The 17,764-nt window shown below is 43.8% G+C and overlaps 1 protein-coding gene across 4 annotated transcripts in view; it reads left to right on the top strand.

Moving 5' to 3' along the window:
* The window catches only part of LOC149445363 (ADP-ribosylation factor-like protein 8A), a 480,831-nt gene extending 465,029 nt beyond the window's left edge, over window positions 1-15,802 (top strand). For 2 of the 4 annotated variants that reach the window (XM_089653882.1, XM_089653879.1), the window contains one exon: window positions 15,656-15,802. In XM_089653882.1, the coding sequence (XP_089510008.1) occupies window positions 15,656-15,689 (34 nt within the window). In that variant the 3' untranslated portion in view covers window positions 15,690-15,802. Of the gene's footprint in view, window positions 1-13,182; window positions 13,299-15,655 lie in introns of those variants that run through there. The other 2 variants (XM_089653880.1, XM_089653878.1) reach the window with 1 other exon arrangement.
* The last annotated feature ends 1,962 nt before the right edge of the window (window positions 15,803-17,764 follow it).

Raw genomic sequence — 17,764 nt, 5'->3', positions numbered from 1 at the left:
CAGGGCCCCTGATGGTGGGGATGGACTTGTAACAGACCAGGGCCAGGTCACGACCTCTGAGCAGGCCCACCAGTGGCAGAGGGAACCTCCAGAGATGTATAGGTACCGGGAGAGCCAGATGTGAGAAGGACGGCGGGACCTAGCAGGATGGGTCACGAGCAGCGGTCCCGTGGGGTAAGCGGGGTACAGAATCGGCAGGCAAAGAGTAGTCAGGTCACACTCAGGGTCAGCAGGATAAGTCAGTCCGCAGATAGGTCAAACAAGCCGGGGATCAGGAGAGGAGAAGGCAGAGTAGTCAGGGCAATCCGTGTCAACACAGGAGAAAGCAGCGTAGTCAGGACAATCCGGGTCAAAGCACAGGAGAAGGCAGCGTAGTCAGGGCAATCAGGGTCAATATGCAGGTACAGGAACTCAGGATCACAGATAGACCTTGCGGCAATTTGTGACAGTGCAGGGCATCTTTAAATATTGCGCCCTGCACTGTCATTGGCCGTCCAGGACGCGCCCCTGGGCTGTCATTGGCCGCTCGAGGCGCGCCCGCGGCTCCTACTGCGCATGCGCGGCGTCCTGTCAGCTGCGGCCCGCCGGGACCTGGTGCTTGTGTCCCGGCGTGAGCCTCCGCTAGTGCGCGTGCGCTGGACGAGGAGCTGCCGCGATCCCTGACACAGCCTGTGGATTGAATGAGAAAAAGAGAAGAAATCTCTGCCAGAAAAAGTGTGTGGTATGCCCACCATTAGAATATACCGCCCTGCATCCACCCACTTCTAATGGTTAGCACACATTAGGTCACACTTTGCCACATGCGCCAGTTCCAAGATTGTACAACTGTCTAAATAGTGGCACACTTGAATAAAAATTGTCCACGTATAAGTGGTACCCCATATGGAAAAAGGATGAGACCAAGTCCCAAACTATCTTGCCACTACTCCCCATGTAGTCTGGGCATCCGGGGGGCTCCACGTGACTATCTTTTCCCTCTTAAATCCAAAACTTATGTATAGCCCGTTGTCCTCTCACAGGTCTTCTACATCTTGACCCCATATCTGGCACGCTTGCTGGGGAGAAATTGTTTGAATGCAAGGCGGCCAGAAAAATTAATGAGGGACTCATCAACACAGATTTTTTGCTGGGAAGTATGGACATCTGAAAACTTTTGATTAAGGTGATTTATGAGGGGCTGAATTTTGTGTAGCCGGTCAAATTCAGGGTCACCTCAAGGACGACAGAGTGTATTGTCGTTGAAATGCATAAAACACAATATACTCTCAAATCTATGCCTGGCCATGGCAACAGAGAACACGGACATATGATGAATCAGGTCTCTGGACCAATACAACCGCAATTCATTTTTTTTTCGTAATTCTCATGTTGAGGGATAGGTCCAAAAAAAATTTAAATTCGGAAACCGTAATGAGTTTGCATGCGAATGGTCTGCAAGGTTTGAATTTGGGTTGGCTGTGATAAATTGTTGTGCATATAACTTACTTTGATCCACAATTAATGCATACAGATCTTACGTGAAAAACGGCTCCAAAAACTCAAGGGGAGTAGTTAAATGATATTGCTATTTCCACCTGAATTCTGGGTTGGGCAGTGAATGGGGGAAGTACGGGTGCCGCAGAATTTGTGGGCTGCCAATTGGGATTTGCAAGCACATCCAGAAGAATACTAGGGGCTCTACAGGCCTGTGTGCGAATTCTTGGTGGTTGCGGGACAATACTTGTGCTAGCTACCGCACCAGCTTGTACTACACTTATGGGACCCACCACATCACCAAGTCATACTGCAGTGCTGGTATTATTATTATACAGGATTTATATAGCACCAACAGTTTGCTCAGCGCTTTCCAATATAACAGGAGACAATACAGCAACAATACAGTTCAATACAAGAGGGTTAGGAGGGCCCTGCCCCTTGGAGCTTACAATCTAAGAGGTATGTGAAAAACCAGGAGGTACTAGGCCACTAGTACTTGCCAGTTCACCAAAAAGTAGCGTGGCACTAGTACTGGCACTCTGCTGCATATGAGAGTCATCAAAATTTACCGGCAAGTGCTAACAGAGATCAGGTTTGATTCTGTGACCACTTCGGTATTGTGTGCAATGTATCAAGTGACAGTGACCTACTGACACTGCACTTGCTGGGGGAGAAGGGGGGGGGGGTAAGCGTAGGGGCTAAACGCAGGTGCAGGCAGGTGCTGGGGCTGATCCCGCTAACGCTGCATTTTTGGGGATGCTATACTAATGTGAACGCTGGTATAGTGCTGATCTGATCAAAGATATTGATCCGTTCAGACACTATACTAGCAATGGAGGTTTATTGTGTATGAGCGTCTTCCTGGCAATCAAGGGGTTAAATGTGATGACTGGTGTACTGACAGGCAATCTGACGCTATCTGGGAGGGGCGTGAAAACCGCGGGAGCGTGAAAACCACGGGAGCGCGGATCACGTATATATATGTGATTTTGTGCACCTGTGCCGCCTTGTAGCAGTATTTATGCTATAGGACGGTCAGGAAGAGGTTACCTAAGCAGCTTGTGTTATGGCGCTGAGTCACTTTAACTGACAATTGCGCGGTCATGCAATGCTGCACCAAACTTAAATTTACATCCTTTTTTCCCCATGAATTGGGCTTTCTTTCGATGGTATTTGATCGCCTGTGCGTTTTGTCCAGTAAAAAAATGTAAAATAAAATTTAATCATAAATTTATGCCAAAATGTATTCTGCGACATTTCTTTGCTAAAAAAAATCCCAATACGTGTAAATTAATTGGTTTACGTGAAAGTTATAGCATTTACAAATGGCGGTATAGATACTGGATTTTTTTTTGTATACTAATAATAGCGGCAATCAGTGACTTATGGTGGCGATCAGCGACTTATGGCGGGACTGCGGCGGACTTTCTGACACGGGGGGGGGGGGGACTGACTTGGGGTCACTGACATCCCCAATGACACCAATACAGTGCCCCCTACCATGTAAACATGATGCCGTCAATAAACGTGATCCTGCCTACAGGGGCTGCTTTGCCACATTAGATGTACTGTGGGCGGTCCTCTAGTGGTTAATGCCTCCTTACTAAAGGATCCCATAGAAGTGCAATGTTGCGCTTCTTGTATCCATGACTGCTTCTCCCTAAAGGATTCACCTGCTACCTCACCTCTTACCCAGTGGGAAGAACACAAATGCATTCTTCGTGGTGAATCTTCCTTCTTAATGTACACTTCCTCCCTTCACGCTGCCAAACAAGCCTACTTCATTACCCTCATTAATACCTTCTCCTCCAGTCCTCACCGGCTCTTCTCCCCTTTTAACTCTATACTTTCTCCGCCTCCACCTCCACCCAGTACCTCACTTACCCCCCACGAGATTGATAACCACTTCAAAAACAAGATTGACGCAATTCGTAGGGACTTTGCCACTGCTCAGACACCCACCCCACTTAGCATTCCTCACACAATAACCCCCTCAACACTTCGCTCCCTTGACCTCACTACTACCGAAGAGGTCACCAAGGTTTTCTCCGAAGCCTGCCTCACCACCTGCCCCTCACATCTCCTGCGGTCCCCCTCCCCTTCCATCCTATGCTCCCTCACTCACATCTTCAATCTTTCCCTCTGCACCGGTAACTTCCCCTCCCCTCTAAAGCACACGCACATCACTCCCATACTTAAGAAACCCTCCCTGGACCCCACCGACATGAACAACTTAAGACCCATCTCCCTACTGCCATTTACCTCTAAACTCCTAGAACGCTTAGTCTACAATCGTCTGAGCTCTCATCTCACCGACAACAACCTCCTCGACCCTTTACAGTCCGGCTTCCGCCCCCTACACTCCACTGAAACTGCCCTACTCAAACTCACCAATGACCTACTAACCGCCAAAACCAATGGCCACTATACTATACTCCTACTACTTAACCTCTCTGCGGCTTTTGACACGGTTGACCACTCCCTCCTCCTCAAAAAACTGCACTCTCTTGGCCTCAGAGACTCCGCTCTCTCCTGGTTCTCCTATCTATTGCAGCGCTCCTTCAGTGTTACCTATAACGCTGTCACCTCCTCTTCACTCCCTCTCTTTGTCGGAGTCCCTCAAGGTTCTGTCCTCGGACCCCTCCTCTTCTCAATCTACACCTCCTCCCTTGGCTAATTGATAAACTCCCATGGCTTCAACTACCATCTCTATGCCGATGACACACAAATCTATCTCTCTACCCCTCACCTCACCCCCTCAGTCTCCTATCGCATCACCAGCCTACTAAGTGACATATCGGACTGGATGTCACTCCACTTTCTCAAACTCAACCTTTCCAAAACTAGTATTCCCCCCAGCCCGTGCCCCCCCATCTTCTCCATCAAGATCAACAACACTATCATCAGTCCCACCCCTCACGCCAGGGTACTAGGTGTAATCCTAGACTCCAATCTGTCCTTTCAGCCCCAGGTCCAATCATTGACAAACTCATGTAGACTTCACCTTCGCAACATCTCCAAGATACGACCGTTCCTAACCTCCAAAACCACTAAGCAACTCATTCACTCCCTTATTATGTCATGCCTTGACTACTGTATCTCCCTCCTCACTGGCCTGCCTCATTGCAGGCTATCCCCACTCCAGTCCATCATGAATGCTGCTGCCAGACTTATTCACCTTACTAACCGCTCTGTATCTGCCACCCCTCTCTGCCAATCCCTCCACTGGCTTCCAATTGCCCAACGGATAAAATTCAAAACACTATCACTGACGTATAAAGCCGTTCATAACACTGCCCCTAATTACATCACCGACCTTGTCTCTGAATACCGCCCAAACCGTACTCTCCGCTCCTCGCAAGACCTTCTACTCTCTATCTCCCTTGTCTCCTCCTCCCATGCTCGTCTCCAGGATTTCTCAAGGGCTTCACCCATCCTCTGGAACTCCCTACCCCAATCTATCAGGCTATCGCATACTCTGCTCACTTTTAGGCGCACTCTGAAAACCCATCTCTTCAGGGAAGCCTACCCCGACCCCAGCTAATACTGGAATCCTCTACTCTTCCTACCACTCCATCCCCCACAGCTAATTACCTTTTGTACCACTATCCCCTCCCTCCTAGATTGTAAGCTCCAAGGAGCAGGGTCCTCTAATCCCTCGTGTATTGAACTGTATTGTTACTGTATTGTCTCCCTCCATAATGTAAAGCACTTTGTTGGCCCTATATAAGTCCTGTATAATAATAATTTTTGGCAACCGCATCTAAATTGAAAAGAGCACTCCAATCCAAGATTGCTTCCCTCACTGTTCATATTCGTTCTCTTGAAGCGTCCCATAAACAAACCAGGGCAACCTCAACCCATCAGGAACTCCTTCAAGTGAGAAAACTCCTTGAAGAACTTGATGAGACAATTAAGTGACAGTAATTTTTCTGCCACAAGATTTTCCATGAACGGGGAAATAAATGTGGGAATATTATTGCAAAAGTGGTACCGACCAAGAAGGTCATGGCTACAGTCCATTATATTAACAACAAACAAGGTGTACTATATTCCTCCAATGAGGCAATAGGCAGTCAGTCTGAACGCTATTATCGTTCACTTTATAATCTCCCTTCCGCTTACACCAACTTCCAGTATCCAGATAAGTGGGCTCAGCTTATTCAGGATTTCCTTAAAAACTATATTCCCCTTTCTATCTCTGCGGAATCAGCTCGTAAACTTGAGGACCCCAAATCAGAGGCAGAATTTGAGAGAGCCCTCAAAGACATGAAGGCGGGTAAGTGTCCTGGTCTTGATGGCCTTTCCCTTTGGCCTACCCCTACGACAATGACAAGACAAGGTACTAAGGATTCTAGAATACGCAAAACACCCTCATATGGATATATCTGTTATCACTTTAGACGGTGAAAAAGGCTTACCATAATGTTAATCTTGATTTGGTTATTTCAGGCTTTTGGCCTCAAAGGTCAGCTGCTAACTTTCCTAAGATCCATATATGCTGAACCTATTGCTAGGATTTGTACCCCATTCCAGTTATCGGGTCAATTTTCTTTGCAGAAAGGCACTAGACAAAGCTGCCAACTTTCCCTATGTTTATTTAATCTAGCCCTGGGACCCCTTTCCAGGTACCTGCTGGGTACGCCCAATTTACAGGGTGTATGCATAAGGGAAGTTGAAGTACTCTCAGCCCTGTTTGCGAGTGATGTATTGTTTTTCACCTCTAGACCACATATCGACATCCCTCATATAAAACATATTTTTGAAGAGTTATCATACTTTCAGGTCTTTGTATTATTTTTTCCAAAAGTGCAAATCCTTCAATTGAGTAAGCCCAAATGTAAGGGAATTCCCGTGAGGCGGCTGGCGAATAGACGTGCGCATGTGCACAGAAATGCACGATCACGCACACGCACGGCGAAGATTGGTGCCAGACGGACTATTTAAAAGGTGCCTCTGCCTGTCCTGAGTGCTGACTGGTCTTTAGCTGTTCCCTGTTTCCTGCTCGTTCCTGTGTGATTTCCTTGTTGCTGACTTGGCTAGTTCCTGACCTGACTCTAATTACTCTCCTGCTTGATACTGGTTCCTGACTTCGGCTCTTCTCCTGACTTTGGCTTGTTTATGATTTGGTATCTTGCTGTCCGCCCGTTGATGACCCTGGCTATTCCTTTGACACTGCTCCTGTCTCCCTTCCATGCTTCCTGCCTTGCTCTGGTGCACACCTGGCGAACTACCATACCAGCTCTGCATATTACTATGGTGCCTGAATCGGAGGTTCATCAGTCTTCCAAAGTCTTTAACTGCAAGAGCTGCAAACATCTGCTGGTGCTCTTGTCCCCCTGGTCCCTAAACATCCTTTGTTCCACTTCCAGTGGGGTCAGGGCTAGTGACACAAGTGAGGCCGACCTCGTCATTTCAGTCTCCAATCTGGTACTTGACAGTACCAGTCTGCCAGTGATGGTGTCTGAAAGGGAGGCCTCTGCAATGGGGGATATCTGTCAATCAATCTCTGCCTTGTCTTACATGGTGCAGAGTTTGCAAAGAAACCTTGAGCACATGGAAAACCAACTACCCACAAAAATCAGATGTCTCAACAGCCATGGATCCCTCTGCAGTCTCAGACATAATTACCCAGACAGAGCTCAGCATGATTCATGGAACTTCTCCACTGGAACCCCGGGTTCCAATACCTGAGTCAGATGTCTCAATAGCCATGGGTCCCTCTGCAGTCTCAGACATAACTACCCAGACAGAACTCGGCATGATTCATGGAACTTTTCCTCCACCGGAACCCTGGGTTCCAATACCTGAGTTTTTCACGGTAGACCACAGGAAGTTTCGAACCTTTGGTAACTCCTGTGAGCTATATTTTTCTCCCTTCCATCGTCAGACTGCAGAATCTATGCTTAGCAAGCTACAGCAGGGCCCAAGGCCTATAGAGGAATATGTCACTGAGTTCCGTATATGGAGTTCTGACACTCAATGGAATGAGTCTGCTCTCTATCAGTTTCACCTTGGCCTCTCTAACACCCTGAAAGATGAGCTTGCCCGAGTTGGGGTACCAACCAGGCTAGAGGACCTGATAAACCTTGCCATTCTAATCGATCGACGGATCCGGGAAAGGCGGGATGAAAAAACTAACAGGAGTGTCTTGATATGATCAGAGATGGAGACTCATGTTCCCTCAACCACTGCTGTCACATCAGACATACTCCCCAGTAAAAGAAGGCATCATAATTCTCCTAGAAGCTGCTTCTGGAGACCTCCATTATCCTCTGCTGAACATCTTCAACGACAAAATCCAACCTCTGTCTCTACTGTGGTGATGCAGACGCTATGTACTGGCGTGTCCAGTGAGACCTCATAAGTCTCCTCCTAGCTGGTTCCATATGATGCAACCCCAAGGAACCAGTCAAACGCACCTCTCCTTCCACCTTCACTTACAACTTGCTGAAAGAACTATTACTGTTCCAGCAATTATAGACTCTGGTGTCTGTAGCTGCTTCATGTATTCAACCTTCGCTAACCAAAATAAGATCCCCCTCCGTACTAAGACACAAACCTTTCAGTCCATCTGGCTGATGGCTCTGGTATCAGTTCTGGTCCTATGACACAAGAGACTATGCCAATTTTCTGACACTCCTCCTCGGGACATCAGATATTTCTATGTCTGGATGCCATAACTTCTCCAATATTTCCAGTCATCCTCGGCATGCCCTGGCTAAGAGCACACAAACCATCCATCAATTGGTTTTCTGGGGAGATCCTTTTCCCTTCCGAATATTGTCAGAACCTTTGCATTCCAAAGGAACCATGCACAGTAACTCCTCTTCTTAGTATCCATCCTGATTCTGAGACGATGAAACTCGTTCCTGTCGCTTACCATGTATACCTGGATGTATTCAACAAAAAGAGTGCCAATGCTCTTCCTCCGCACCGCCCTTATGATTGTCCTATTGAACTTCTGCCTGGTGCTGAAATTCCTTTTGGGTGAATTTACCCCCTCTCCGAATTGGAATTAGAGGTCCTCCGGAGTTATATAGATGAAAGCTTGGAAAAAGAGTTTATTCGGCCCTCTACATCACCAGCGGGAGCTGGCATCTTGTTTGTTGAGAAGAAGGATCATACCCTCAGACCATGTGTAGATTACCATGATCTGAATAAAATAACAGTCAAGAATTGCTATCCTCTTCCCCTGATTCACGAATTGTTCCAAAAGCTACGAGGGGGCATGTGTCTTTTCAAAGCTGGATCTGAGAGGTGCTTACAGTTTAGTCAGAATTCGCAAAGGGGATGAATGGAAGACGACTTTTCGAACACGCTTTGAGCATTTCGAATACCTGGTGATGCCATTTGGCCTCTGTAATGCCCCAGCAACCTTCCACCACTTCGTGAACGATATATTTCGGGACTATCTTGATTTATTTATTATCGTTTACTTGGATGACATCCTAGAATTTTCCAGCTCAATTGAACGACACTGGGATCATGTAAAGAAGATTCTGGATAGATTACGCCATCACCTCTATGCCAAAGCTGAAAAGTGTAAGTTCGAGAAACAGACTATTCAGTTCCTCGGATTTGTGATCACCCCCGATGGCATTGCTATGGATCCCCAGAATGTGACCTCCGAATTAGAATGGCCCGTTCCAAGAGACAGGAAAGCAGTACAATGTTTTGTGGGATTTGTCAGTTTTTACAGAAAATTCATTAAGAACTTTTCAGGTATCCTTACACAGTTAACTAGGCAACATGTTACATTCAAGTGGACTCCTGAGGCTCTAGCAGCCTTTGAACGATTAAAAACCTTGTTCACCTCTGCTCCTATTCTGAAGCACCCAGATCCTGCCTTAGCTTTTGTCCTTGAAGTAGACGCTTCTGAAAATGCTGTTGGAGCTATATTGTCACAACGACAGGGACTCAAATCCCTCCTTCACCCTGTTGCCTTCTTCTCTAGAAAGTTAAGCTCCTCTGAAAGGAATTATGACGTGGGAGACAGAGAGCTGTTAGCCATCAAGGCAGCACTTGAGGAATGGCGCTACTTGCTGGAAGGAGCTTCCCATCCTATCCTCATTTTTACAGATCACAAGAACCTAGAGTACTTGAGAACTGCAAAACGCCTAAGGCCACGACAGGCAAGATGGGCGCTGTTCTTCTCCCGCTTTGTGTTTCACTTGACATACCGTCCAGGATCAAAGAACAGCAAGCCCGATGCGCTCTCACACATGTTTCATGACCCAATTGTACCATCCGAACCTGACACGATTCTGCCAGCTAAGAACTTTTTACTCCTGCAAACAGACCTTATAGCACAAATAAGGGAAGTGGTTGATGATCATCCACCCCCCCCTTGGAGATGCATCTTCAGCTAAGAGACAGTCTGTACCTTCACAAGGAACACATTTACATACCAGAACAACTCAGAACTCTCATCCTTAAAAGATGTCATGATCATCCTTTAACGGGTCACTTCAGGATCCACAAGACCTCAGATTTGGTCTCCCGTTCCTTCTGGTGGCCAAACTTAATGAAGGATTGTAAGAACTATGTTAAATCTTGCTCAGTATGTCTTTGAAACAAGTCTGATAAAGCCAAAACCTGAGGCCTATTGGAATCTCTGCCAGTACCTGAAAAGCCATGGAGTATGATTTCTCTGGATTTTGTAGAGCTTCCCCCCATCTGTAGGGTGTACCACTATTTTTGATGTGGTTGATCGTCTATCAAAGATGACTCACTTCATTCCCTTGAAAGGGACTCCTTCTGCCACTGTGACTGCTTCTGCTTTTATCAGAGAAATAGTAAGATTACATGGGGTTCCTAACAATATCGTGTCCGATTGGGGAGTACAGTTCACTAAGTTCTGGAAAGCTCTGTGTGAGGCACTAGAGATCGAACTTCTCTTCTGCATATCATCCGCAAACAAATGGACAAACGGAGAGGACAAACTAGACTCTGGAACAATACCTACGATGTTTCTCATCTTATTCACAGGATGACTGGGTGTCTCTCCTTCCTTTAGCTGAGTTTGCATACAACAACTCTATCCACTCTGTTACCAAACAGTCCCCTTTTTACTCCAACTATAGATATCACCCTTTCTTCCTTCCTGAAATACCGGTGGAACCCGCTGTCCCGGCAGTACAAAAAAGGATGGATTTCCTCAGTAGGAACGGCCAAATACTACAAAAAACTATTTTAGAGGCTCAAGCAAGTAACAAAAAAATTTTTTACAGAAAAAGAAGGGGCAACCTAAATCTGAAACCAGGAGATAAGGTATAGTTATCTACCAGAAACCTAAAATTGAAAAAATAAGCTTGGTCCAAGGTACCTGAGACCATTTACAATTAAGAGAAAAATTAACCCTGTGGCTTTCGAATTAATACTACCCAAGAATATGAAGATTCATCCGGTATTCCATATCTCCTTGTTAAAACCAACTATACCAAGTGTATTTCCAAATCAAGATCCGGAGACTGCTCCACTGCTGGTTGAAGGTAATGAAGAATACGAGGTGGAGGCTATCCTGGATTGTAGAAAGAGGGGTGGTCATACCCAGTTCCTCATAAAATGGAAAGGCTACGGTCCAGAGGATAATTCCTGGGAACCATCCGCTAATGTCCATGCTCCACGATTAGTTCGAGCTTACCTTCATCTTCATCCTCAAAAACAAGCTTTAGTAGGCATCTGGAGGCTGCCCCTAAGGAAGGGGGGCAATGTAAGGGAATTCCCATGAGACGGCTGGCGAATAGACGTGTGCAGGCGCACAGAAATGCACGATCACGCACACGCACGGCAAAGATTGGCGCCAGATGGACTATTTAAAAGGTGCCACTGCCTGTGCTGAGTGCTTACTGGTCTTCAGCTGCAACAACATCTGCTGGCACTCTTGTCCTGGAGGCGTTAAGGACACTGCCCATTTCACTTTTCAGGAGATGTTACTTATACAAAATGTCCTTTTTTTTTCTCGTTTACTTAATCTTCTCCAGACCATACCGCTGTTATTGAGACATACGAATTTTCACTTCAGCATGCTGTATCCTCCATTTGGCAGGGCAAACAACCTCGAATTGTTCTGAACAAACTACATCCCCAAAAAGGAAAGGAGGCTTGAACCTCCCTAACATTAGGGTCTATAATCTCTCTAGCCCTCTTAGGCATGCCCTGGACTGGCTCACAGGTTTGTCCACGTTTTTCAGCTGCCATGTAGAGTCCAGTACCCATGGTCCCTGCCAGAAGTACTACATTCCAAACTTCCTTCTCTGTCTCCTGATTTAACTGGCTGACGACAACCACCACCCACAGACCGAAGTCCCTCAGGGCGCGGAGTCTAAGTCCCAGGCTGCCCTTCACCAGGCCCCTTGATGGTGGGGATGGACTTGATGCAGCCAGGAACCAGGTTGCGGCCCCCGAGACACCCCAGTTGCGGTAATGGCCGCCGCCAATGGCGTGTAGCTGGTGGAAAGGACAATAGAGTAGTCGGGCAGGCCGGGTCGACAACAACGGGACAAAACGGTACAGGACAGCAGACGAGAATCACAGGTCACGGGCCGGGTTCAGCAACGGAAGGTCAGATCAAAGGAGAACACAAAGAATGGTCGAGTCACAAGCCGAGTCAGATTCCAGGAGAGTCACGAGAGTCAGAACAGAGCTGTAGCAACACAAAGACACAAGACACAAGTGCAAAGAGCATGTGCGGACCACAGGTTTATATGTAATCAGCCACACCCCTCTGGGGGATGGACCTCAGAGACCTGAAGGCATAAAAGATTCCCACCATGCTCTGCAGACATCCAAGATAGATGCCAGCACATGGAGTAACATAACCTCTGGGAAAAGGTAGGACCTTGACAGTTCTACTGTATAGCTTGGAGGGAAGTCAGCAAGGTCATGGGTCTTTCACCACACATTTTGTGATATGTTTAACCATGTCATAATCTGATGACTACAAGGCCTTTTCTGACTGTGATTAAACAGGTCTTAACTCAGTTCTAGCCGCCTTCTCAGCAGACAACTTTCAACCTTAATCTTTCCACACATTGGCTAGCCAATTTCAGCTTTCCTCAAGCCATCTCATTCATCATCTGCAGTTTTCGAGTTAATGGAAATCACTGTCCAGAAATATATCCTCAGACCTGAAATCTAATATTCTGGACCTGCAGCTCCGCAGATCCACAACCTCTATATCAATTTTATATACTCCTTTGTTGCAATTGTTTGATTGACAAGCTTCTCGGCGGCTATAGAACAGTTGCCTCTACCATCTCCAGTGAAATATGGATATAGACTAATTCTAAATGATCCTACAGTCATATTTTGTGTCTGATATAAGTCATCACAACGTACATCATCTAGCTGCCCCAGGTGTGACCAAAGTCTACCCTACAGCACTGCCATTGGTTTTGCTCCAAAATAGCTGGCTTTTTGACACTAGTGAGAATATAGATTCAATCCATTACACGGATATCTCTTCCTGCTGACCCACTCTTACTTCTATTCAGCTTCCAAGACCAACATTTGTAATTTGATAAATCGATGAGTCATAATCAGAGCTGAATAGTCCAGTGAATATAAAGTTGGACCAAAGTCACACCACCAGTCTCATCAAAGTTGCGCTGGAAATCGCGTGACTTTGGAGACGCGCTAATGTGAAGGGAGCCTTAGTCTGCAACTTAATCCAGATATTGAAAAATCTAATTTTTTTTACAGATGGCAATCGTATCTTGAGGTTACTTATACAAAGGAAGAATTGGATCACATTCTTCATCCTTTTTGTTTCACCAAATGGTTCCTCACACGGCAACTTTTGACTTTCACTGCAGCCTTGATCTCCCTACCAGCTGCTTTGGAGCACCCCTCTGGAGAGGATAATCCCTCTTAACCTACCAATGTTTATACATTTAGCTACTCTATTGCTATATTCCAGATAGCTCAAGGGTCCTTCTTGGTCATTTCTTACTATTTGCTATTTCTGGGTACATACTGTATGTTGTGAATATTTAGCTTGGTGGGCCTACCCCATTGTATTTTGTTATGTTGTTGTAGGTAGATGTCACTTTCCTTTGCATCATTCTACCTCTCCACGCTTCCAGGCTTTTTAGTTCTCCGCACAAGTTATATCTCCTTCAAAATTGTGGCAGGTCCATATTATCCCCTCTGGACACGCATAACTCTTTTTCTGCTGTGGTTCAATGTTCTTACATTTGTATAACTGTATTATTTTTTTTAAGAATGTCAATGAATGCAGTTAATACTGTAATTGTATCTGTATAAAAGTAGGTAGAATATCATCTTTCGGCTGCTGTGGTATCAGCAGGTTGAAAGTTTATATTGTGAATCGCAAACCAGCATATGATTACTATTATTGGCTTTGACGATTACCACATGGTTGGTAAGAAAAATTAATAATAGCGCCTATGGTCAAAATTATATAACTTACTAATAGTGTACCAGCTGCAAAAAATCACCATATATAAAGTGTACCAATAAATAAATAATTTGCGCTAGTAAATGTGTATAAATATATAAATGTATATAAAGAAATCATCAAATCATAAGTCCAGAAAAAATATATATGCCAATACCACAAAAAAATATAAAAAAACTTTTAAGTGCAAAAAACTTTTGTGCAAAAAAAGTGTCTAAATATGAAAAATTTCACCAAAAAACCTTGATAATATAATGTCAGATCATCCATAAATATATCTTCAGAGACGGAAACTCTGCAACACACCGATCCTCATCGATCGAAATAACAGGATGAAAAACTTTGTAGTTAATAGAAAATCCACTTCTCCAATAGATAAAGGACCACCTTCAAACGTATCCATGGGGGGAAATGCCAAGCACTCGAGAGAAACAGAAAGACTTCATGGTGCAATATTATAAAAACCAATTCCTTTATTAGGTACTCATTGCACTTACTCAAGAGGTGTCCCAGCCGACACCAGCATCAACAGCATAACAGCAATCACATAAACGAGCCTGGCTACTCAGCACATGCGCAGTAGCTGGCAGCCAAACGTCATTACGTTTTTGGCTGCCAGCTACTGCGCATGTGCTGAGTAGCCAGGCTCGTTTATGTGATTGCTGTTATGCTGTTGATGCTGGTGTCGGCTGGGACACCTCTTGAGTAAGTGCAATGAGTACCTAATAAAGGAATTGGTTTTTATAATATTGCACCATGAAGTCTTTCTGTTTCTCTCGAGTGCTTGGCATTTCCCCCCATGGATACGTTTGAAGGTGGTCCTTTATCTATTGGAGAAGTGGATTTTCGATTAACTACAAAGTTTTTCATCCTGTTATTTCGATCGGTGAGGATCGGTGTGTTGCAGAGTTTCCGTCTCTGAAGATATATTTATGGATGATCTGACATTATATTATCAAGGTTTTTTGGTGAAATTTTTCATATTTAGACACTTTTTTTGCACAAAAGTTTTTTGCACTTAAAAGTTTTTTTATATTTTTTTGTGGTATTGGCATATATATTTTTTCTGGACTTATGATTTGATGATTTCTTTATATACATTTATATATTTATACACATTTACTAGCGCAAATTATTTATTTATTGGTATACCACATGGTTGGTGCCTGGATGCTTGGGGAGATACAGGACTGTCATTCGATAGCAGGTTCTGAAAATTAAGAACCCACAGAACCAGGTTTTCAGCGCTGGGGGCATCATGTCTAACACAAGAAGAGAAAGTGATGGACAATCTTTCCACTGTGGACACAGTCTGCAATAAAAACAGGTTTTCCCCTCTCCCTGAAAAATTATTGGATAGAGCTCAATTTTAACATTCTACCTTTTCATTTGACTAGGGCTTCCCAGGTAATGCCCCCTTTTACTCTCACAGAAGTTTTCATGCATTTCCTGGCAAAAAAGTTTATATACCATAGCTTTGATGAAGTTAGGTTAGATTTCTAATGCTAATTTGTATTATTCTTTTCATTAAGATGCTAGTTAGAATAATTTCTTGTGTTGCGGAGCTTCAGTTGTCAAATTGTTCGAAGGAATATTTTATGCTTCTAGGCCTGGTTGATTTAAAAAATTGAGATGCTCTCTGGTTTCTAGAAGCGTCATTTCGCCTTTGGGACATTTTTAATAAAGCTCATATTTTGCAAGACCCTATTATTGAGCTACCTGCCTTTATAATATTTCTTTTTATTATTCTTTCAGATATCACACTACAGTGGCTTATCCAGCACTCTAAATCACGGAGGAGCTGAAAAGATATCAACCTCAAATGTCTCCTGTTGAAGTCCTGGAGAATGTTTTGCTTTTCTTATAATATGAAGAAAGACATTAAAATCTTGGGGATTCTCACTTTCTTATCTCTCCTCATTGTGTGTAGTTCTTCTGTTTTTAATATATGTTTACAGTTTACATATCCCTCTTCTCATTATAATCACTTCTTTAGGCTTCTGTTGCCCTTTATTATTATTTTTATCAGAGTGTGTCTATGTATGTATATATATATATGTACAGGTATAATTGATTTTATTTAACTATCAGAATTTAGTAATGATCTTATTGATACAGTATGTCAGGGTTTGTAGTGATTATTACTTTTGGGAAAGTATCAGGATGTATCCATTTCCATCTTAAAAGATCAATAGCGTTCAACATATTTCTTTAGCTCTACAAAGCACATTTAACTTGAGAAGTGTAACACTTTAAAGATAAAGTGGAACTTTCAAAGGGTAGGGCCAAGTTAGCTTTTGCCATAATGTGATAGTATGCAAAAAAACCTTTACCTGTCAGCTAGAAAACGCTTTTTTAATGTGTACATTGTAAGATTAGATTAGTTCAGGGCAAAGTCCCAGAAAACTCACACCATGAACAGGAGTAACATCATCAGTGGCTGTCCAATGATCAAAGAAAGGAGGACACAAACATTATGGGACACATCATCTCTAGGTTTGCCTTCCTCCAGCAATGCACGGGCACCATTGTCACTGCCATCTTCTTTTTTTTACCAGGCCCAGAGTCTTTCTTTAGCTATTAGTCAGTCACTGATGATGCGTGCTGGAGTTACATTATCCCAGCATCACGGATCCTCACCTCTGGGTTTGCTCTCCTCCAGCAAAGCAAGGTCAACACTGTCACTACCATCTTCTACTTTTCTTCCAGGTCCAGCATCTTCTTTCCTTATTTGTTAGTCAGCCACTGATGATGAGTGCTAGAGTTACATTATCCCGACAGCAGCTCCATTCTCTGCACCTTACAAGTGCTAAAAGTGGGCTGAGGCTGTACACTTTATTTGTGCCGCAGTCAGTGTACAAGCAAGCAGAGAATAAAAGTGCTGGCAAACAGATAAAAATGTTTTTTTGGCAAAAGAGACATACAAGGTATCTTCTGCCTAAGCTTTGCCTACTAGCTTTTGTTTTAATTATATGCTCTTAAAGATGGGTAGCCAGGTATAAATTTTAACTGCGCTTCTTTTTCCATGATGCTTTATGCTAATGGTCTGGCAGTTGTTTTGGCTAAAAAACTTGTCATAAGTGTTAGAATATGATTAAACAAGCTCCTTTAGATTTACCAAAAAATATCTACTGTGCACCTGTTATACAGTTGTGTTCATAATTTTACATGCCCCTGCCAGAATTTTATATTGCACCATATTTTAAGAAAATATAAGTGATCAGACCCAATTCATTTCTTTTGTTTTTAATTGGATTTAAATTAGACTTCTAGGAATGACAGAATAGTACATCTAAAAAACAAGCTATATTAAAAAAAAGAAAATAGAATCATTTTGTTCAAGTCTGCATACCCTTGGTTCTTAAAGCAATATTATACCCCAAAACAAAAAAATTATTATATTGTAGCTTACTGATCCTTAGATTTGCTTGCTGCATTAGCTTTTGTTAGCCTTTTTCCTTTACCTGGTAATCCTGCCAATTCTTGTTTTGGGTGTATTCACTCTGGATGTAGGTGCAACCGAGCCAACTTTGGGACAGCCAGCACTATAAAAGCCCTCACCATTTTGCATAATTCAGGGAGGGATTGTCCCTAATAAACTCACCTATAATACATCCTGATATAAATATTCCCGCACAGTTAAAAAAAATGTATTAAACACATTTTTTAACCTTTTCGTTTACATTAAAATAAACAAAAGGTCTGTTCTGACTTTTTTAACAACATCATTGTTAGACTGGGGACAGGGTAGTGTTAGATGCAGTAGCAGATTTAGATGGGTTTGATTAATAAATTAAAGTCAAACTCCATACTTTTTAAGCAGTTACAACCTAATTTTTTAAAACAAAATGAACCCTTGGGATA

This window comes from Staurois parvus, unplaced genomic scaffold (assembly GCF_062004578.1).
Source record: "Staurois parvus isolate SC_StPar_1 unplaced genomic scaffold, SC_StPar_1.0 ptg000725l, whole genome shotgun sequence".
NCBI classification, from domain to species: domain Eukaryota; kingdom Metazoa; phylum Chordata; class Amphibia; order Anura; family Ranidae; genus Staurois; species Staurois parvus.
This window is presented reverse-complemented; position numbering and strand designations above follow the sequence as displayed.